The sequence below is a fragment of the Lytechinus variegatus genome, chromosome 10 (genome assembly GCF_018143015.1).
Source record: "Lytechinus variegatus isolate NC3 chromosome 10, Lvar_3.0, whole genome shotgun sequence".
Taxonomy (NCBI): Eukaryota; Metazoa; Echinodermata; class Echinoidea; order Temnopleuroida; family Toxopneustidae; genus Lytechinus; species Lytechinus variegatus.
In genome coordinates this window covers 12,982,681-13,006,631 of record NC_054749.1, presented here as the reverse complement: position 1 = coordinate 13,006,631, position 23,951 = coordinate 12,982,681, and the positions used below count along the sequence as shown (strand labels likewise).

Sequence of the window (23,951 nt, the reverse complement as noted above, 5' to 3'; positions counted from 1 at the left end):
GAACAGTGTTCTGAGCATGGGCAAATGAAGGTCGTCGCGACCTCTAGTAGGGTAATTGTGAGAGGAGCTGTTTTTTAAGAACATGTCATGAAAAATAAAAGGAAGCATATTATTATTGTATTGGTACATGAATTGGCCAAGCTGGAGTAGGTAAAGATCACTGATCTTCAAAATTTTGTTTTCGGAAAAAAATAGGATCAGTGTGGGAACGTACGTGAGAAGAAAAAACAATACGAAGTGCTTTCTTTTGCAGCAATAAAATCCTGTTAAGTAAAGTTTGATGTGTGTTTCCCCATATAAGCAGACCGTAGTGAAGATATGGTAATACTAAAGAAGAGTAGAGTGTGAGTAAGGAAGTTGATGGGAGGAACATTCTTAATTTATTCATAACACCAATATTACGAGACATTGTTTTGCAAATACTGTCAATATGACACTTCCAAGAAAGCTTATTATCTACAATGACACCTAAAAATTTAATATTCGATACACATTCCAATTGAAAATTATCAAACTTAATACTATTAGGTAATGAAGTTAAGGTGTTACTATACAACATGTATTTTGTTTTTTCAATATTAAGAGAAAGTTTGTTGCTTCTAATCCATTCGAGTATTTTAGACAGTTCTTGATTGAGTGTTTGAACAAGAGTGTGTGGGTCTTTATCAGAAAAAAAAAAAAAAAGATTATGAAAGACAAAATTTCAGATGATCTGCAAAAATCGTTAATATATATTATGAAAAGAAGAGGTCCCAAAAGGCTTCCTTGTGGCACACCGCAATTAATGTTACATAAGTTGGAAGAATGGTCGTTCAGTGAAACAAATTGTTTTCGATTGGAAAGGTAATTCCTAAACCACTCCAAGGCCTTGCCACGTACGCCATAATGAAAAAGTTTGCTGAGTAATATTTCGTGGTTGATTGTATCAAAGGCCTTGGAGAAGTCTAGGAATATACCAACCATATGAGAAGATTTATCTAAGGCATGAGCTACCTTTTCAATACATGACAAGAGAGCATGAACGGTACTGTGTTTTTCTCTAAAGCCGAATTGAAAATTTGAGAATATATCATGATCTTTTAAGAAAGTGAAAGTTCGAACATATATAATTTTTTCTAAAATTTTTGAAAAACACGGTAGTAAAGAGATTGGGCGATAATTATTAACACTCAACCTGTCCCCCTTTTATACAATGGGATAACTTTAGCTATTTTCATAGAATCAGGAACTTGCCCATTACTTAAAGATAAATTAAAAATATGAACTAGGGGAACAGCAATGAATGGAATAATCGATTTTACTATAATATTATTAATATCGTCATATCCAGAGCTTTTCTTGTTTCCTAAGTGAGAAACAATGTCCATGACTTCATGAATATGCGTTGGATTTAAAAAGATCGAGTTTGGGTTAGAGGGACCAAGAAAATCAGAGAAATGCCCACGAGAGGGCAGTATATTGTTGGCCAAATTTTTGCCTATGGAAGAAAAATGAGTATTAAAAATATTTGCTATGTTACCACAATCCTGAATAACCATATCATTTGATGATATTTTTGTAATATCAATTTTGTTATCCGCTATGTTCATAGCTTGTTTAAGAATTTTCCAAGTATTTTGCATATCATGTTTATGTAATTCTAGTTTATTAGTAAAATATTTTTTCTTTTCTAAGCGAATTATTCTCGTCAACGTGTTTTTGTAAGATGTATATTTATCTCTATTTCTTTCAGTAGGTTTGGATTTGTATTTATAATATAGATTATTTTTTCGGTTTATTGAACGAAGTAAAAATTTTGATATCCAAGGAAGTCTAGGTGTTTTCTTGTAATTATTTTTGTTGTTATTTCTTTGCTTTGGAAGAAAAGTATCCATGTGCCTATTAAGTAAGGTAATAAAATTATCATATGAAGAGTTCACATCAGTAGAATCAAGAACACAAGACCAGTCCACATTTTCTAAACTATCATTCAGTCTAGATAAATTCCGTGCGTTAACTATACGTTGGAGAGGGCGGGTGCCGTGAATATTGTTGGGTTGCGATAATTTGTAGGAAGTCATGATCGGATAATGATCAGTTATATCTGAAAGAATAATGTATGAATCAGGATGAGGAACAACATTGGAAAAAATATCAATTAAAGTACTAGATAAATTTGCAACACGAGTGGGTTTGGTAACGAGTGGCAAGAAAGAGGCAGACAAAAATGTTTCTATAAACTCATGGGCAATATTATTAGAGGCACATTTAAGAATATTTATATTAAAATCTCCCATAATAAAACAATCTTTATTCTTAAACATGTTGTTCCGAAGTATGTCAGATAAACGAGCAATGAAATCGTTACCATTAGAGCTGGGAGGGCGGTAAACAACACCTACAATAACATTCCTACCGCCTGGAACTTCAATTTCTAGAAAAAGAGATTCCATTATATCATTACTAATTGAAATTGTTTCGTGGACAAAGTAACGGAATTTATGAAGAATATACAACGCGACGCCTCCACCCAATCTCCCCTGACGGTTTTTAGTAACAAGGTTATAATTGTCAATAGAGAGTGGAAGGTTGGAGTCATGTGAAAGCCAAGTCTCTGTTACACCTATAACAGATAATGGTTTAGGAGAGGGATTATTTAAAAGCAACTGTAATTCATCAAAGTGTCTGTTCAGGCTTCTTATATTAAGATGAAGTAGAGAAAGTGTGTCACAGTTAAAGTTCATGGTGATGTTGTCAAATTGAGAAACTGTAATGTATTTACTAAAATGATTATTTGCTGGATCGTGTTGACCGAGATTAAGCAGCAACTCTTCAGCCGATGAATTTATTTGATCCGCTATAGAATCATCATAAGTACCTGAAAAATTTGATTGAGTTGTGTTGCTTGGACTAAGAGAGGACCTGAACAAATTAAATAAATCATCGTCTGTTATAGAGTTAAAAGCAATATGATCATTCGGCATAGCCATGGCGAAACGGTGAAGAATTACTGAAGCCAACGGTGTGGTTAGAAGACTGGTAGAAAGGAAAAGAAATCATGGGATGAAGAGTGAAAGAAGGACATATTTGAGCAGCAGGACAAACAGAAACACAATGCTCACAAAAAACTAAGATATTAATTAAGAACATGGATAACTTACTTAAGCAATATATATCGAAGGAAACAAGAAGATACTTATAAAAACTTAACTAAAATATATGGTTACAAAAAACGATAACAACAACAAAAACTTTAAGTATCCGTCTCTCCTGATGGTTTTTCTTGTATACATCAATGAAAAAAATGAGGATATGGAATGAATATAAAATAAACGTGTCAAAAACAGAATAAACAATTCGAAATAACGACCAATCAAAGAATGAGGGCTAGAGCAGGTAAATAATCGAGAACCTTGAGAATATAGAATCGTATCACTTAGGGGGAAAAAATCTTACACAGAGTGAAGGGGGACAATAACATTACAAATGTAGAAAAAGAGAGAGAAAAAAAGAGAAAATTGTTCATACAAGGGAAAACAAATCCACAAATCCCTGCATGTAATTGACATAGAACCCAACTTCTTTTTGTTGGTTTGTAATATAAAATGATTTTCGACGAAGTTAAAAAAAAGAAGACCCCAAATAACAATCGGCGGTCTATAACGTAAGATATTCTAAGCCACTAACAAACATAAATACACTCTAAATTCCCTTGAGTGCACTTAGACAACAAACCAAAATTAGATTTTAAAACATATCACAGATAGATTCCGAATTTTTTAATAGAAATTCTAATTCAATCCTGGCTTCCTCCCTAAAAACAGGCACCTAGATTGTAATCTAGGAAACTTAATGACCTATTAAAATAATGTATTACGAAGACCAACGTAGGTGAGCAACACATCGACTATCACTTTTTTTTTTAAACAGAGTATTCAAAGAAGTATTGAACAAAGTAACTTTTCAACTCAATTCGGAATAAATAATACTTGTGTATTACAGTGTACATAAGAAACAATAAATATGGAAACTTGGGGTTTCTGCACATTGAATTCATGTCGTGCTATAATTCTAAAATAGCTGCAAGAAAATAATTATCATTGAAACATGATGAGTAAAGCCTATAACAACAAGGTGCAAACAAGTATCCATCTTGCGATCTTATCAAGACTGGACATATAGGATGGAAACCCCTAATTATATATTCAAGTAATTCCTTTTTATCAAATAAAACAGTAAATAACAATGATGGGAAAAGTATTATTTTTCACGCTTTGTCACATGAAAATAATGGGAAAAATACAATAGACACGAATAAACTAGTGTACACAAAAAGGTTCGCGAATTCAATTTTCTAACAAGGGATGATGGTAACTCAAGAAAACGATTAACGCCATCCTTGTAAGTTAAGAAAAAAAACACATTCTCATCATAATAATGATGAGGGGAAAATATAACTAAGTTCATTGAAACCTGAACAAAAAACCTAATAGCTCTGGGATTATGAACTATAAATAAAACATCTCTATAGAGAACTCTGATCTGGCAAACCAGCACGCATAATGGAAAATTAAAAAAAAAATTATCACAAACATTCTTGATCCAATCATCCGTGGTAACAAGGGCTTTTAAGGCTGGTTGAACACACATACATGTACACAGTTACATACAAATGACTTTCAATGACTGTCCTATCCGGCTCAGACATGATATTGGACACTTGATCATTGGTTATAACCTAATCTTTACCTATACAATCGACTGCACAAAGAGTGCAGATGAAAGTCTTGTAATGGATGGTTGGACACAAAAGTAAACAGATAACAAACAGGGGTATAATTACGATAGACATCAATTGACTTTTCTGAGCGAGTAACGATCATGTTTTATCATTTCCTTTTTTTCCAGAAAGTGTAAGCCCCACATTAAATTTACCTCTCTATGTACTATGTTATTTTACCTCCTCAATAGTGAGTTTTAACGTCAACTAGCTATTGAATCACGAACAGAAAACCTACACTCTAAATTCCTTGGAGTGTTCAAGGGATTAAACGATAATTAGAGTAAAATAAGAATCATAGTCTTGTTGATTAAACAGCATGGTTCCCATTAACAGACGCTTTGTTTGCTTTGCAATCCAAGAAACCCAGAGTGTATTAAAAATTCAGTGAACTATGATACTCTAAAAACTATGAATATCAGCAGATATAATGGATTATTTAAGTCATTACAGAGACAAAACAATTGTAAATAATTAATTTGCAAAGTTCGCTGATGAACAAACCATGTATAGTCGTAGCATAACCAGGTCGGTTAGTTGGTGGTTAGAATTAGGAAGAGAAAAATTTATCCAATATGACCAAAACAAAACTTGAATCGAATATATCCAAAACAAAACTTTTCTCAAAATGATTAGTAAAGAGAAAAGTATGTATATAACGACCAATTGACAACCTCCAAAAGACAATATTTTGATTATCAATAGTACCCACATAACAATATGCATATGTATTATAATAACGCCCAAAGGATAGAGCTAATAATCAGCAAAATGATCTGAATATATACTTGACTGTAAATGTACATTTAAGCAATGACAGCTACACAATTAAATTAAAGAAGAGAAATAACAAAAGTAACAAAGAGATCAATTAGGAGGGGGAACATGAGAAGGCTGTTGTCCTGGAGCTGGACTAACCTGGTACAGTAATGAATCTTTAGGCATAACCAGAGGCTGAATTGAAAGAGTCGTGGCCTACATGATGAGAAGTGTCCCGGGATGTTTCCTCAAAGTTGTAGGCATCTCCTCCACGAAGACGCCACTTGCCAGCGTAGAAACGCATTCTTACACCTTGTGTGTAAAGCGATTGAACCTGTTTCGCCCATTTACGCTTTTCGTAAAGATCAGCGCTCGTGAGATCATCTATGATGAAGAATTTTTCTTTTTTCAGAACAACGCGAGCTTTCTTCATAACTTCAACTTTGTCATGGTATGATAATAGCTTTACTAAGATGTGACGGGGTTTTCCGGAAACCTTCTTCCCGTCGCGGTGGGCCCGCTCAACCTTCGAGCTGATACCAAAGAGCGATCGAAGCTTATCTTCAGCTATCTCGATACAATTTTCGCTTTGTTGGGGCTCGGATGTTGCTCCGATGACCTCCGAACGCGATGTAGGCTCTGTTTCATCAATCCCGACGATACGGATGTTGTTTCTCCTCGAGAACCGCTCACTCTTGTTAACTGCTGCCTCGTTTTTAACAGCATCAGCACGTAGTTTAGAAACCTGTTCTAAGGCCTTTAATTTAGCTTCCATGCGTTGCTGGTGCCATTGGAGGGCATTGATCTGACCCTTTGGCGCTCGTATTCAACGGAGGCCCCTAGAAGAGATTCCACGGCCTCGATCTTTTTGGCCAGCCGATCAACTGCTTTTTCGAGCATTCCTTCGAATTTCTTTGTTAAGAAGGATTCGTATTTAGAAGGCATGTATTCATCATGAATAAGGTGATCGGGCTGAGCGACGCTGTCAGGTGTTGCCATGGCGACTGGTTTGGCGGGGCCTGACCTGCTTAGGTTCTCAGAACTCGGGCTCGATAAAGGATCCACAGCAGGCTGGTCAGCCAGAGTTTTCGGCGAAAATGGATTCGGCCTCTTGTAAGTCGATTTAGAAGGTGGGCCAGTTTGAGCTTGCTTGGCACTCTTAGTCGATTTTTGTGACTTACGCAAATCGTACGACATAGCTCCTCCAAGACACCCAAACAGTAGATGAACAGCAGTCCGATGGTTAATGTGAGAAGGCAAATAAATTGTCAATTGCGGCTAAAAATCCTCAAAAAATAGGAATATCAGGAGAGACGGAAAATCCGTGTACGATTAAGACAGCGCCATTATTTCTACTCCTCCTTACTTACCATGTCTTAATTAATCATTGGCGGCGGAAGGCAAAACATTTAGGGGAATCCACCTGAAATTTTGGGATGGACACAGGTAAAAATGTGACGAGCAAATCAACCAAAATTTTAGGAGGGACCACCAAAATTTTTTGACAAGGAAAAAAAAAGGTTCTCAACTAAAAATTTAGGGGGACCGTCCCCCCACCTCAAATTTAGGGGGAAGGTCCCCCCCCCTGCTTCCGCCGCCTAAGTAATTAATAAGGTTATCATTTCGACATCATATGTTCTATCTTGTCAAGTCAATATGTCCACATGGCGAGATATGAAGTGTACAATTCCCGGTAAGAATCCCGATATATCGCCATGTTGACATGTAACATAATTATTTAAGTCGACTTGGCAAGATAAAATATCTCGCCATGTTGACATATAACTTTTTATAAGTGGACTGACTTGGCAGGATAACGTATGGATCACGCCATGCGGACATAATAAGCTTATTAAGTCGACATGGCAAGATAAAGTATCTCGCCATGTCGTCAAGTCGATGGCATTTTAGAGGCTCCTTATGGCGTCTAGAGGGTAAATTTCCGGGGGGGGGGGTAACAGTCCCCGCCGATAAAAATATGGGGATAATATTTTCCTTGAAGTAGATGTCAGGGGGCGATTGTCCTGTGGGTCATCGTTATAGAACCCCATGGACTCGTATCATTGACCTTTTGACCTCTTGATGACATGGATTTCACTATATTGTCCTGATCATAATTTTACACACACCGCGGACTATCGGACCCGCGGTCTATCGGGCCCGCGGTCTATCGGACCCGCGGTCTATCGGGCCCGCGGTCTATCGGACCCGCGGTCTATCGGACCCGCGGTCTAACGGACCCGCGGTCTATCGGACCCGCGGTCTAACGGACCCGCGGTCTACCGGGCTGTAACCTTCTAATGCCATCCCACTTCTTATCTTAGCACCAATATGTCGGCGCTGTGCGTGTTAACAAAGGCACTGTCTTATTTTTTCAATGCAGGAGCTCGTTCAGAACGCAGAGGATGCAGGTGCGGATACTGTCAAATTCCTGTATGACATGAGGCAGCATGGTACCAAGACGCTCTACAAAGATTCCCTACAACCTTACCAAGGACCGGCTGTCTATTCCTTCAACAATGCCAAGTTCAAGAAAGCTGACTGGGAAGGGATTCAACAACCAGCCCGCAGCAGGAAGAAGACAGATCCTTTGAAGGTTGGACGATTCGGCATTGGATTCAATTCTGTATACCACATAACAGGTAAGAACTATATTATGAAATGGGTAATGACATGTTTTAAAAACAAAACTATCCATAGGTATAACATGAAGGAAGCTGTGTTGAAATTAATGAAGGTAAACGCCAATTTTGGTAACGACTTCAAAATGATTTTGTACAAAATGCAATAAAATGACAACCCAAGTGTCTGTATTTATGAATAAAAAATATATGCCAAAGCTATCTCGAAGAAATTTTGTAATTGCTGAGAAATAACGAAAATAAGCATGCCATTTCTTCAAACTGTCTTGTTAATAAAACATTGTCGCAGACATGTTTAATCTGTGTTGGTGATCTTCTATGTGATTGTTTTTCAGCTTAGATTTCATCATTTCACAAAATTTGGTTTATATAACTACTAGATCTAGGAAGTTATGGAGACAATTATTCTTGGTTTTACAGCCTTTCTCATTACATCAGTGTTTATTACAACTTCTTTCATCTTTAACGTGTTCCAAAACAGGCTTAAATTTGTGGATACATTGTTGAAAATGTTTGTTTTTGACCTTTTAATTCTCCTTTGTTTAACCTTTCCAGATTTACCGAGCATCATGAGCGACCAAGGACTGGCTTTCATCGATCCATTGGAGGAACACTTCTTTGATAGTAAAGGACGAGTCATGACTGGATGCCGATTTTCTCTGAGATCAGACAGGGAAATTTTTTCAAAGTGTCATGACCAGTTTCAACCCTACAACGATGTATTTCCTGGAGTGACGGGAGGGATTTCATCGGGATATTTTGATGGCACTTTGTTTCGGTTTCCTCTGCGTCAAGAGGCAAATGAATTGAGCGATAAAACCTATCAACAAGAAGACACACTTGACGAGGTGTTACAGGCCTTCCAAGCAGATGCTCATGTGACTATGCTGTTTCTGCGCTCCTTGAATAACATTGAGGTGTTGAAGAGATCCCCTGATTACCAAGACCTGTCACTGATTGTAAGAGTTCAACGGGAACATGATCAAGAAGCGCATCCTCCTGGAGCGGACATTACCTCATGTCTTCAATCCTACATCTCTAATACCAGTGGGTGCCGAGAGTCTATAAAGTTCACTGATTGTGTAGCATTTACTACAGAAACACAGAATGAGTCTAAGAGAGAGCACTGGGTTGTTAGCCATCACATCGCTGGTGACAGCATGTCTCAAGCGCTTACTGACCTGGCTGGGAAGCAAGGTCATCTGCCATGGGTAGCTGTTGCCATCCCCATGACTTCTTCAGAGACAAGCAATGTAGCAGATGAAGCAGAGAACAACGATGGCAGAGTGTTCTGTTTTCTTCCCTTGCCACCTGGTGAAGAGAGTCGCACAGGGTTACCAGTTCATGTGCATGGATTCTTTGGTATCAATAGTGATCGCCGGGGGATAAAGTGGATTGGACCAGACCAAACAGACACTCCAGCACAATGGAACCAACTTCTTGTTAGAGAACTGATTCCCATGGTTTACGTTGATGCTATCAAATTTACCATTGATGTGCAGAAATCTAGGGAAACCTTGACTGCTGATTGCATCTATCGTTCATGGCCAGACTATGAAGAGGTTCGTGGCAACTGGGGTATTCTCTTGGAACCCTTCTACAATGCACTGTTCAGTGAATCGATCATACATAGCGATAACAGTGGATGGAAGAACATTGCTGATGTCCACTTCAATGAGCTGCAAGTAGACGAAGAGACAGAACAGGCAATCCTCAAATGTTTCAACTTCAAAGGCATAGCACATGCAAGGGTCCCAAGCGTATGTAGAAAGTCCATCAGGAAGTATTACCATCTTAAGATATCAACTGTTTCTGTCTCCAGCCTTTGCTGTTGCCTCCACGATGATCCAGCTATTTTGGAAAGGTTGACTAATGATGAGAAGCTTCTAATCCTGCAGTTCATCTTGCAGGAGGGTGCCATGCAAGACTTGGAGGGGTTATGTCTTCTTCCCCTTGATAATGGAGGCTTTGATGTGTTCTCAAGTTCTTGTGAAAGAAGAGTGTACATTCCAACCCCTGAGTTCCATCGACATCTTGTTCCAGGTGGATGTGATCATTTCATCAGAACGATACAAAACGAACTTCCACTCCACCAACTCCTATCAAATATGAGTATGTTTGTGTCATAACCTATTAGTGGTTCTCTGTATGGTTACTTAAAATTACTCTTTGAAGCTGTAACATGATTTGTTTTAATAGAAAATGTATCATTAGAGATAAAGCAGTGATTGTTGACATGTTAGATAAAATAAGCTTGCCATGTCATGATTGTTTTTTTCTTCAAAACATACGTATATTGTCAAACGGAATAATAGAAAGTAGATAATGGAGGAGTTTATTATCTACCATTTAAATCAAGTATTAAAAAGTGTCAAATGATTCATATTTGAATATAAAAAAAATATGACCCTATTTTCATAGTGAATTATAGCTGAAATGAATTCCTGGATTTTTCCTTCTGCCCTTTTCTTGTGTAGGTGGAGATTACCAGCTGGAAACTTTAACCACCGACATTGTAGCAGAGCTCTTGAAGACTCTGGAGAGATCTTGGATAGATGATCAAGGAATCTGGGTACATGAACCCCAAGAGCCTACCCTCAATACTTGGCTTGAAGACGTCTGGTCGATGCTTTACAGGGAAAGTCCAAGTGAGTTACAACTCTTTAATGGTATCCATCTATTACCATTGTTTGCAGATGATAGTGACTCCAGGAGACTTCTTCCACTTTATTCCAAGTCAAGGGTTATCCAGAGATGCTACATTACGGCTGATGGCAAAGTCGGATTGACAGATGATGTTGAAAACATTCTGCATGATATTGGAATGAGAGTCATAGATTGTCCTGGTTACATTCTCCGCCATCCATCTGTCATTCGGGATGGATATATCAAGATGCCAACACCTGATGGGGTAGTTCAATGTCTTTTGCTTTCTGATCAGAAGTTGCTGATCCCAAAGCTCCGTTCATGCTCTGCCAGTTATAGAGATACCCTTGTAGAATATCTTGCACAAGCGAAGCTTGGTGATAATGGGAAGGACCTTCTGAAGCACCTTCCATTGTTTAAGAGAGTAGATGGAACTGGCCAGTCAAACAAACATTCATTTAGTGTAGAAGAATCCTTGGGATATATTGAATGCAATCAGTTAGATATTCCTAACCCATTGAAGTTGACAGGGCTATTGATTGATGGAAGGGCAAAATCAAATCAATGTTTACTACAAAAGTTAGTAGCTTGTCCACTTTCAAAGTATCAAGTCATAGTGAATGTTTTGGAAGAAATTCGTAAAGGGCAACTTTACACACAACATGAAAGACAAGTAGCTTTGCAATGGATTATGGAACGATGGGAAGATGTCAAGATAAACTGCAAATCAATAGTGGGTATTCTCCGTGAAATGAAATTCATTCCCAATAAGAATGCATCGTTGGTTAGTCCTTCAGAACTACTTGATCCACGAGACCCATTGATCTACAAACTGTTTGAATCCCAAGGGGTATTTCCAGTGGATCCATTTGATTCACCTCAGATTGTAGAGGCTTTCAGTCAGCTTGGCATGCGTAGGCAATGTGAAGTTTCTTCATCCGAACTAATTGCATGTGTTGACATGATTGAGGAATCACAAGACCCTGACAAGTCTCTCTTGCTTCTAGAACTCCTTAGCAATAACCCGGGTCTTCTTTCCACTTATGTTATTGATCATATGAAACGAAAAAAATGCATTCCTTGCAGACAGTCTCCTCCAGAACATTACCCAATTGATATTGAATGGCATGGCAAAAGCTCGTCTCGACTGGCAACTCCTCAAGAGATTCTGATCGAATCAAAGCAAGCTGCGCTATCGTCTGGAGCTTCTAAATCATTTGTTTCCGAACAAGATCTCTTTTCCAAAGTTTTTATCGAGCTTGGAATAACATCCCAAAAGCCAGTGATCGAGGATGTCATAACACAATTAGAGCATTGTGTGGAGTATGCTAGAGAGAGAACAGGACGAGATGTTAGCGACATAATACCTATGCTAAAGGCGATCTATGGATTTTTTAATAAAGAATTGGAATTGGAATTGGAACATGATTCACATGTCAGGAACTTGATCTTAGATCGAGTGAAGTGTTGTGTGTGGAATGGAAGTGGCTTTTCTGAACCAAGCAAGATGTGTACAGGTGGTCTGCCATTTGATCTAGCCCCTTACATGGCATCAATTCCCAAATCAGCCTGTGTGTTTAAAGACTTGTTTGAAAGACTTGGAGTGAAGAGAAACATGGACACAAACGCCGAAGCTCTGGTTGAAATTCTACATGACATCAAGAGGGAATGTAACTCCACTGGAGTTAGTAAAAGTTTCCAACAAAGACAGCGCCAACTTGTACTTCAGATTCTTCACCATTTACATGCTTCTGCTGAGCTCACGGAAGATGCGAGGCTGCAATTACTCATACCATCTAAAAGAGGGGAATGCCATCTTATCCCCGTTGAAGATAGTGCATATGTAGACAGGGAATGGTTGAGACAAAGCACTGAAAATGAGGAGATGGATGATGATGAAAACTTTACGTTGATTCATTCAGATATCCCAATGGAGCTGATTACATTCCTACGAGTACGACCTGTCAGTCAACTTCTTCTTGACTCAGAGGAATTGGATGGTTTCACAGAAGCTGGCCAGCACGAACACCTGACTATGCGCTTGTATAATATCCTAAAGAACAACTATGTCGATACTGCTATTGTTAGTGAGATGATACAGAATGCAGAAGACGCTGGTGCTGAAGTAGTTCATTTTCTTATTGACATGAGGAAAAATGAAGATGCAAACCAAAAGCTGTTCAATCCTGAAATGATTTCTTGTCAAGGACCAGCACTCTGGGTATACAACGATGCAGTGTTCACAGACCAAGACTTTGAAAACATTCTCCGTCTTGGCGGGCGTACCAAGGAAAAGGATGCCCAAAAGATTGGAAAATTTGGGACTGGCTTCAACTCTGTTTACCGCATTACTGATGTTCCCAGTTTTGTTAGCAGAGATTACATGCAGTTTTTCGACCCTCATACTACACACCTTGGCAACGTTCTCCCAAACAAGAACCAACCTGGTGTCCGTCTCAGATTGAGTAATAGCAAAGCATTCCGGAGATTTCCCGATCAGTTCAAGCCATTCCATGGAGTGTTTGGCATTGATTTCAGTGGAAAGAATGAACCATTCAACTACAGTGGAACGCTCTTTAGACTGCCTCTTCGTTCACAAGAAGCTGCGCAGAAAAGTCAGATATGCAAGGAGAGCTACAATGGGGCGAAACTGATCAACTTGATGAAAAAAATGTGGGAATCATCTCACAACCTCTTGGTGTTTACCAAAAATGTCAAGAGGGTTGCTCTGTTTTTTCTTGATGAGAAATGTAGCGATCCTTCCATGGCTGAAGAGTTATTTGCCATTCAGAAGACCGAGCAGTCAAATAGGATGAATAATGACAACATTGAAATTTCAACAGAATCCTTCAAATTTACAATGACTTCAAAGGGAAGTGAAGTGATGGCTTATGAACCAGAAGGTGGTAGATACCTGGAAAATGTCAAAGTTACCTGCAAGACCTCTGATCAAGCTTCTGCTCTTGCGAGATCTTCAGATGGGAAAGATTGTGGATTATCTCCTGAAGGTGCGGTTGCCTTTCCCTTCCACAAACCATCAATGTCTGCATTTGAGAAAAAGATATATTGCTTTCTCCCTCTCTCAATAACAAGCATGTTTCCAGTGCATATCAATGGTGCCTTCGCTGTCAAAGAGGATCGGAGGAGTCTTCACATGCCAGTTCCCAATGGAAGGCTAATATCTGAAAAGTGGAATCACCTGCTTCTCGTTGATGTGATATGCCGGGCTTACATTGCACTCATGTCTGACATTGTGTTTATTCAGCGTGTAAAGGAGGTTTATGGTCCAGATATTTCCCCTGACCAGCTATGGCCAGACACCGATGATGTTCCGAAGAATTCTGAATGTTCAGCATTGTTTAATGCTTTCTACAAGGCAATGGTAAATGGCTTTGAAGGTCAAGAACCATCAATGTTCTGGATCGATAACGAAATGCATCAGTTCTCACAAGTCGTTTTCCTCGGTCAAGAAGTCCAAAAGGAGACATCAATGAGGGATATTGTGAGAAAAGTTCTAAACGACTACCTTCCATCAAAGCAAGTGATGTCACTTACTGATAAAACATGGAGAGCACTAGAGAGAGTAGATCTTCTTGACAGTGTTCTGAAAAGTACCTATGATTTCAATAGGTTCTTCGCAGAAGCCTTTCTCCCACGAATCAGTCAGGTGCAGAGTGACATGAGAAATCAGCTGGTTCTGTTTGCACTGAACAAACGTGAAGACACATTGAAACAGAAGTTGAAAGATGTGAAATGCATACCAGTAGTAGGGGGACCTGACCTTAGGAAACCTTGTGATCTAGTACACCCGAGTGGTAAAGTTGCGCCGCTGTATTCTGAGTCTGATAAGGTGTTTCCCCTAGGAGACATGTTCAATGACACCAACACATTAATATCACTCACTCAGTTAGGAATGATAAAGGATTATGTTCATGAGGATGTTTTCCTTGAGAGATGCAGATCAGTTGACATTCTGCATTCAGTCAACAAGGAAGAGGCTCAAGATAGATCACATGCCCTACTGAATTACTTGTCAGAGACGTTGAGAAGGGGTCATTGGAGTAGGGACAAACATTTTAAAGAATACCTTGTGAAAATTCCATTCTTACCTATCTTATGTGAGAGAAACCAAGACCCTGCTCTTCCATGGGTGGAAACCAGAAACACTTGCCGTTATGCATCTGCTAATGATATCTATTCTCATTCTAAGAGAAATATTGTGAGCAGTATGTACAATGTTGTGCACGAATCAAAAGATTGGAAACTTCCCTGGAACGTTGAGGACTTTCTTGGTATCAGACACAAATATCCCTCTACTGAAGATGTAATCCGCCAGTTTTCGAACATTCGGAGTCATTATGAAGTGAATAGTGAATCAATTTCTAATCGTGACTTGGAAATGATATGCAAGGACATCTATGAGCGTGTTGAAATTACATGTAGAGAAAAAGTTGTTGATGACATTTCCAATGATCTGCAGAATCAACCATTCTTCCTTGTAGATAGCAGGTTTGTTGAAATTTCTGTGATTGCCGATAAAAACAGCCTTCCGCCGTATCTATTCGAAGCTTCTCGTTTCCTTAAACGATATCCAAGTCTTCTAAAACAGGCAGGATTGAAGAATGAATTTGATGCCAGAGACTATGAAGGTGTTCTTCATTTACTGTACACAAAGAGTAATGGGCAACCATTAAGTAATGATGACACGGAGGTGGCTATCATAGCTGCACAACGACTTGCAGGTTTACCCCACGGAGAAGAAGAACATGCAGATACATTTCTCCCAGATGATCAAAATTGCATGAGGCCTGTATCAGATCTGTGCTACAGAGATGTGGATTGGTTTGAAAATGATGAAATTGAACTTCATAGGTGTCATACAAAAATCAGTTTCATGGTCGCGAGAAAGCTGAAGGTGAAGGATATTCGACAACAGATGCTTCAGGCATTTGATATGGATTTCCCAGGAGACGAATTCGGCCAACATGAGAAACTTACAACCCGCATCAAACGTATTCTCGACTCTTACCCATCCGATGAAACAATACTGAAAGAACTTCTTCAAAATGCTGACGATGCTGGAGCTACTGAAATCCACTTTGTGTACGATCCTCGGAAACACAAGGGAGACAAGCTTCTAGGAGATGGCATGAAAGCCTTGCAGGGTCCTGCTCTTTGTGTCTTCAACAATCAGTCTTTCACCGACGATGACATTCGCGGGATACAGAATCTTGGAGAAGGAAGTAAAGCTGACCATATGGGAAAGATTGGGCGGTATGGAGTAGGATTCAATGCAGTATATCAACTTACAGATTGCCCTAGTTTCATCTCCAAAGGTGAACGATGGTGTATGTTCGACCCTCTTCTGAAGTATGTTCCAGGAGCAAACCCAACACGACCAGGTCGTCAGATCAAAGTTAATAGCAGTGTGCGTCGTTCTTACCCACATAACTTTCAGTGCTATATGGAAGACATACTCACAGGTGGAGAAGAGGACTTCACCATTTTTCGTTTTCCATTGCGACAAGAAGCTTCAACCCTAAGCCCCAATGTCTGGCAAGCTGAACATATTCGGAAGCTACTTAGTGACTTTGAGAATGCGGCATTTGAATGTCTTTTGTTTCTGAAACACGTCACTAAAATCAGCATCTCAGAGGTAACGAGTTCAGGAGTTATTGGATCTACTCATGTTGTCAGTGCAGAGATGACTCGAAGTGAATATGCAAAGAAAATGGATTTTCTACAGAAAGTTCAGGACATTGCCTTGACTAAACAAGATGATGGAACTTTGGAATCAGAACAAGTGGAAGTCATCTACCAGATGAAACTGAAAGGGGTACAAAGAGAAGAGGATTGGGTGATATGCCAGCAAGTGAGTTATTCAGATGCAGATGAAGAACACACAAGGAAAACACATAGGTTACTTCCAGTTGGAGCTCTTGCTGCTCGTCTACCTGACAGAAGAAAGAGAAATAGTGATAAAAGAAGAGAGGGAATCAATGGCAAGGCTTTCTGCTTTCTACCACTCCCTATTCAGACGGGACTTCCGGTTCATGTGCATGGATACTTTGCCTTGGACCATGAAAGCAGAAGACACTTGTGGGAAGGTAGCAAAACGGATGAACAAACAAAGTGGAACCTTTACATTACTCAGAAAGTTATTGCACCTGCTTACGTAAAGTTGTTGTCATGGATTCAGAAGTTTTTCATAGAGAAATATGACTGGTCAGGATCACTAGCAAGTACAAACAAGTTTCAGACCTTAAATCTCCTTCACAAATACCATAGCTACTTTCCTGACAACGGAAAAGAATTGTACTGGAGACAACTTCAAGATGCTGTGTTTGAAATTGTTGTTGTGGAAGCCTTACTGCTGTTTCCTTCACTCTATCGAAAGGATGATGGCAGAAATGACCTTTTCTTGAGTTGGAAAACGCCCATCTCGTCTCCGAATGAGTCAGATCTTGGATATTTCAACACACTGTCAAAGCAGATGACTGACCACTGCACAAGTAGCATGTACGGTTATTCCATTAGGCTTGAGATTCAAGAGAGCATCAACAATCTGAAAGAAACCCTGATTGAAGTGACATTCCCATTACTAGAGTCTCCAACAAGGATAATGTACAATCTGCGTAATGTATGCAAATATCTTAATCAAGGGGCCATCGACAGTGACCGAGAACCAAACTATGAGGTTTGTGAAGTTACGCCTTCCCATGTGATATCTTTCCTTCATGGAGACAATCCCCTTCAGAGGCAATTACCAATAGCAATTTCAAGCTCGAGGATCCACAACAAAGATAGACTGATTGGACTTATCAACTACTGCAAGATGAGTAAAGAACCTAACCTTCAAGAAAGTCTCAATGGTCTACCGTTGCTCTTCACCATGGATGGAACATTACGGATGTTCTCACGTTACGATCAAGTATTTGCAACAGAATTCTATGATCTTTTCGGGTCTCAGAGTCATAGATTCTTACACATTGATTTCTTACACAGGTTGTCACAAAATGCTGATGTGTTTTGTAAGATTGATGTAAGAGCGGTATCCAAGCTTCTTGATGGTTGCTTTCCGTTTCTCAAGTGCACAGAGAATAAAATGCTAAGTCCTCGCACATGCCATCCATCAGAATGGTTTTGTAGGTTATGGATTCTTCTTGAATCGTTGAGTAAAAATGTTGAACACTTCAATGATTTCGCTAACAATCTAAAAGTTGAACTTGGAAGGTGGGCAATATTACCAGTCACAGAAACCAAGCCAACTGACGGCAGACATAATAATTCTCATCAGGTAGCTCCTATTAGCTTATCTTCAACGGTTATAGATCAGCCAAGCGAGTTAAAAAGGGGTAATTGGCCACTCTATTCAGCACTTGAATCACTTAATGTCTACAAGATTGAGAAGTCTGTTCTAGATGAAAACAATCGTAGACTGATAAAACATCTTGTCCTTCATGAGCACATGGGGAATAATGCAAGGGTTCTAGATGCTTTGATGTACTGGGTAGAAAGAGACTCTGGAAGATTCAAAATTCTGAAAGAAAGACAACATAATGAAATCCTCAGATCCTTTTGCTATTGTGATGACTCAGCTGATCTTAGAAGAGTGAAATACCTTCCTTGCTTCAAGACCATTGCAGGTGACTTTGTGAGTATCAGGGAATTCGACACAGTCCTTGTTCTCCCAAGTATGATTCCTGAAAAGGAACAAGATAAATGGATTGATGGGTCTGGTGCTATATTTCTGCAGTACAATCAGTCACTTGAACCATTATACAAGAAGCTAAAGCTTACTGATACAACGGAGTTTGATGTGTACATGAAGTACATTTTGCCGGCCTTCGGTCAGCTCAGCGAGGAGAGTCGTCTTAAACATCTCTTACGAATCAATCAGCTGCTTCATTCTCTACCCATTCCTCAAAGACAGAATTATACGGATATTAGGGAAGCAGCGATTCGGAGGTTAGGATTGAGAGACCTGCGTTTCATAAATGGTACGTCTGGAAACGTGCTGAAGGCCAGTGACCTGTACGACCCAGAAGTCGAGGTATTCTACTTGATGTTAAAGGGCAAATTTCCTTCAAGACATATTATAGAGTCATTGGGGCTCCCATTCCTTCGTGAAATAGGACTACAAACCACCGTTACTGCAGACTTGTTCCTTTTGTTTGCCCATGAGGTGCGGGAATCATACCCCGATGCCAAAGATATGAAAATAAAGTCCACTGCACTCGTGTCAGAATTGGTCGAGAACTGTAACCTTCACAATAGCTATTCCTTCTGCCAGAAAGCCAGTGTGATTGACTTTCTTGTTACTGACAGGATTGACCAACAATTACAATCCATTCACTCACCTTTCATCAAGGATGGAACACTCATTAGGTATTCTAGCTCACTATCCTCTCAACACATGAAACTAATATGGTCTACTAATAGCATCTTGCCTGAATATGCAATAAGGAAATGCTGGTCTTGTAAAACCCAACTAGATAATCAGCTGGGCAAGGCACAAGAGCCTGAACTAAAGAGTGTTATCCAACATCTGCAGAATATATGCAACAGACTCCAACAGAATAACTGCAAAAAGCTTTCTTTCTCGGAAGCCCTATCCAGGGTTCTACATGAAATAATGACCTTCCTTTCTTCCAAGTGTACAGGGAAAAGCTGCTCTCAGGAAGTTCCATGTGGAAGATGCTGTATCATTAGAGAGGAATTGCAAAATGTTCCAATTGTCTTTCTAGAGCTCGAGGATGATCATCACTTCGTGAAAGCAGAGCAGATCTCTCGTACTTTGGAAGGGAATTTCGAGCCTTTTCTTTACCAGTTGCCTGACAAGTGGGTTCCTTTCCTCAAGTTATTTCAGTTGCTTGGTGGAACAGGCAAAGCCTCCATTCAACAATATGCTTCCGTTCTCAAAAGTATCTATGAAAGAGGGGAGAATGCATGGGGAAACCCAAATGTAGTAAGCATGGTAGAGAGGGCAACAACCGGACTGTATGAAGAGCTTAGGGAGACAGATCAAAGGCAGGTAGCAGCTCTATTTCATTCCGGACACGCTCTCTACCTTCCATCATGTCTTAAAAACTTGGAACGATCAGATCATCTACTACTTAACGATGTTGACCACTACTTACGCCGACTTCGTAAATCTAAGCTTCCCCTCATCAAGTTCTTTCGAGGTCAGGAACGCATTGCACAAGAAGCTATAGATAGGCTTCCAGAGACGATGAAACCGACATCAGTAAGCACGAAGGTGAAAGAAATACTTAGCAAGACGGGGAATGGGTCGCAAAGGTGTCTTCTAACTGGACAGGAACCTTGTGAATTTGCAAGAAGACTTCAGATCCTGCAATCGAAGAAATTTTTGCAGGCAGTTTGTATCATCATGAAGCACAAGGGACAAACAGTTGATGAGGAAACCAAGACACGCTTTAGAAATTTGTTGAGTGGCCTGAAGATAACATGCATGCGACAATTACACTCGATTCTACAAATCAATGGTGAATACATAGAAGGCAGTGAAACGGAAGTACCTTCCTTCATTAACAGTGACGGTGAGCTGTTTGTACAACACAGTGAAGGAGAAAATATAATGGAAACACTCTTAAGTGTTGCGATTCATGTCAATCAAGTCCTGGGAAACGTGTTTGAAGATAAAACCTACTTATCTGCCCTATTATCCCAGAAATCACCTTCTACCTTAAACAAAGTACTTGCGAAGTTCAACATTGCTGCAGAGAGCATGGAAGATGATACAAGTTTCAAGCTACCTGATCCTGGAACTACCATTCCAGAACATTTGTATCATCTCATAGAGCAAGACCCCTGGACGTCTTACAGTGTTGATGATTTCATAGCGTATGCACAAACTGATGAAGATGGCGAATACTACATATATGCAATAGTTGTCAAGAGGATATCCAACGAATCACTCAATTCTGTCTATCTTATCAATATTGGAAAGGACAAACCAATAGAAGCAAATGTGTTGGACATGCATAAGATACACATACCTAAGTCCACATCAGGTATGGAGCTTGTTCTATCTGAAAAAGTTCACTCGGATGATGCAGGACCATCTCTCACTGGGAATCGAGAATCATCTTTTCCAACTGACGTGGAACAAGCGAAGCGACAAGTGACAATCGATTTGGAGGAGATCTGGAAACTTCCAGAGGAACATAGAAGGAAGGCTATTCGGCGAATGTTGCTGAAATGGCATCCAGACAAACATCCAGAAGGTCCGCAGGAACTATTTCATGAAGCGTTTAAATACCTCCAAAGTGAATTGCAGCGATTAGAAAAAGGTATTTCAAGAACAAGTTCATTTTATGAAGACCTCTTCAGATCAACTGAAAAGAGAGCAAGGGAAGACCGTCGGAGGTATACTCACTTCGGAGGATTTTGGGGAAGAGGTGGTTTCAGAGGACGAGGGAGCTTTGGATCTGGTTTCTGGAATTGTGGAAGCGACTACAGTTCTTTTGAGGATTTCTTCACTTCTGCTTCAAGAACACCAGATATCCGCAATGCACGCCGTTGGTTTCGGCAAGGACAAGAAGATCTTCGTGCTGCCCGACATGATCTTAACCCACACGATGACGAGCCGTCATTAGAATGGGTTGCTTACAAGTGTCATCAGAGTGTAGAAAAGGCACTCAAAGCAGCTAAACTAGCCATTGATGGACAACATGACTACACTCATTCCATTTCCTCTCTAGCCTTTCAAGTTGAAGGCAAAATAAAATCGGTTGATTTTCTACAGAATGTGAACAAGCTCAGTTCTCTTGTAAATGATCAACGGGCTCGTTACCCAGACAGATGTGCCTCTTCACAGATTCCTCACGAAGTCTTTAGAGAGAAGTCACGGGGTGTGGAAATGATGGACCTCGCCCGACTAATTCTTGGAAATGTTCAATCCTTTTTGCTTCCCAGATCCTGAAATGGTAATTGCAACTGCTTCATCTTGATCTGTCTTTTCCACAGTCCTCTTGTTGATTTCTTACAAGCAGTCGTGCAGCAGCTTTCCTGGCAATCAAGTAAATAAAAAATCACCACTATTTACTTTTTGCTTTTCAAATCATGAAACTGCTGCATCAGGAATCGCATTATCCACGGGGTCGCAAAATTTGAATGGAAAAGTTTTTTTCCGAATATTTCTAAATTTCAGACTTCACTTGGGAAGAAATACTGTCAACGTGTCATAGTTCTTCTTTGAATGAAAAAAAAAACATTCCAGTCTTAGTTCATATTCCACTGGACATGCTAGACAGCCAATATTGTCTAACTCAATGTATGTTGTACTATGTTTTTGATTAAATTGATTCATTCCGTTATTGCAAAAGACAATACTAGTATCATTTCCTTCTTTGTTGTTGATACCACTTCTAACTGGTTTAAAGATGATAATTGGTTATTTAGCTAGGTTTTCATCTATTGATATCCATGCATTTTGATATTTAATAATTAGATAATTTCAAATAGTCACACCATTTATGGCTATTATCAACGATGGTGTTGAATTATTTGCCATCTCATATTGTGTAGACAATGTAACAATCATGTTGCATCTTACTTCTTGACTTACTCAAAATAAAATGCCCGATATTGTATGGATATACATATATATATGTTATATGGATTTGTTATGGGTTTTGTTGTTGTTGATGTTGTCATAATGAACATTTCATACCGTTTATATGCAAATAATGAATATCTTTGCCTTTATATTTATCTTCCTGTTGTGACAATCAATATAATCTGCATCTGATCAAGCATTAAACATTACTTGTATATAGCCATAGGATTTTTGAATGAGTTTATACGCTAAATACTTTCTAGAACATTGTAGTATTATGATTGCTATAATGATGCTCCGGTAATTCTCCAGCCATGAATTTAAATGGCACTTTGATTGATATTTTGTGGAAGATTATCATGTTGTATATTTTATGAGGATTCATCTGTCACTCTGACAGTTTGTACATGTAATTCTAAGTCTATAAATTGGTATGGTCACATAGACCAAGCCATGAATGCCTAAAATGTGTTAAATTCAAGAATTGGAAGTCTATGAAAAATATGTATTGTAAATAGTCCACATGTTACTTCGTACTAAAGTTAGCTGAATAATTATGAGAAATACTTTTGTTGTTTTGCTTTGATTCTCGCTGTATTTACCGCTTCAGTGGAATGTGGTTGCTTGCTGTATTTGTATGTAAATTAGACCTTTTGCCATTTTTTACATCAAGTTGAATTTTTATCTACATGCATGTAGGCTAGTGAGGCAGATGGATTTGGCTATATTGTAATATATTGTATTTTGGCCTATGTGACATATGAACTATGATTAACTTATTGAATTTAACCCATTGAGTTGTTATTGATACGTTTGCTGCATCTTTAAAGATTGATTTGAATTGTATTTTTGTTTCTGACTTAAGTTGATATTCCAAAATACATGGTCGCAATGTTACTTGTAAAAGGAATTTACATGACATGCATAGAAATAGCATTGTACATGTATCTGTTTAATTTCTATTATTTGCGAGCAGCTCAGTGAGAACAATATTCAATATTGAAGGTAAACTCAAAGATCTACCATGTACTTGATATTTTTAATGTGATTTTAATTACTTTATATTCACAATGTTATTTCAAAAGTATGTAAATAGAAATATTATCTTCATTCTGCATATTTTTGTGTTATATCACAGTGGCTATAATGGGTACATCAAACCAATAGGTCACAGTCGCAGTATCAATATTCTGGCAAAATCTATAAACGAAAGAGTTTACTTGTTTGGCTTATTGCAGTGAGTGTTTTGCCTTAATTAAATGAGTCTTAATACTTCAATTATAATGTATATCATATTTGTCTGAAGGAAAATTATCGAAAACGATATAGGAGTTTCGTTGATACATACAATAAGGCAAGTCTACTCCGGTGTCGTCACTGCCGAGAATTACTGTTACCATGGTTACGATACTGTAGCACTAGTTTGGAATTTGTGTGTACACGATATAATTTGACAATAGAATATGATGCTATAAGTGTCGTGTAGGAGACCGATATCTTTTTAGAAGGGAAGCGTAAATAAAGAAACTCTTGAGAAAGTTATATACAATTCAATGTCCAGGTA

At 38.9% G+C, this 23,951-nt stretch overlaps 1 protein-coding gene across 1 annotated transcript in view; it reads left to right on the top strand.

The window, feature by feature from the left end:
- Window positions 1–22,021, top strand: part of LOC121422762 (sacsin-like) — a 47,005-nt gene extending 24,984 nt beyond the window's left edge. The window contains exons 4-6 of the mRNA XM_041617942.1: window positions 7,902–8,160; window positions 8,716–10,272; window positions 10,638–22,021. Coding sequence (XP_041473876.1) covers window positions 7,902–8,160; window positions 8,716–10,272; window positions 10,638–21,751 — 12,930 coding nt within the window. The 3' untranslated portion in view covers window positions 21,752–22,021. The remainder of the gene's footprint in view (window positions 1–7,901; window positions 8,161–8,715; window positions 10,273–10,637) is intronic.
- Window positions 22,022–23,951: the final 1,930 nt, after the last annotated feature.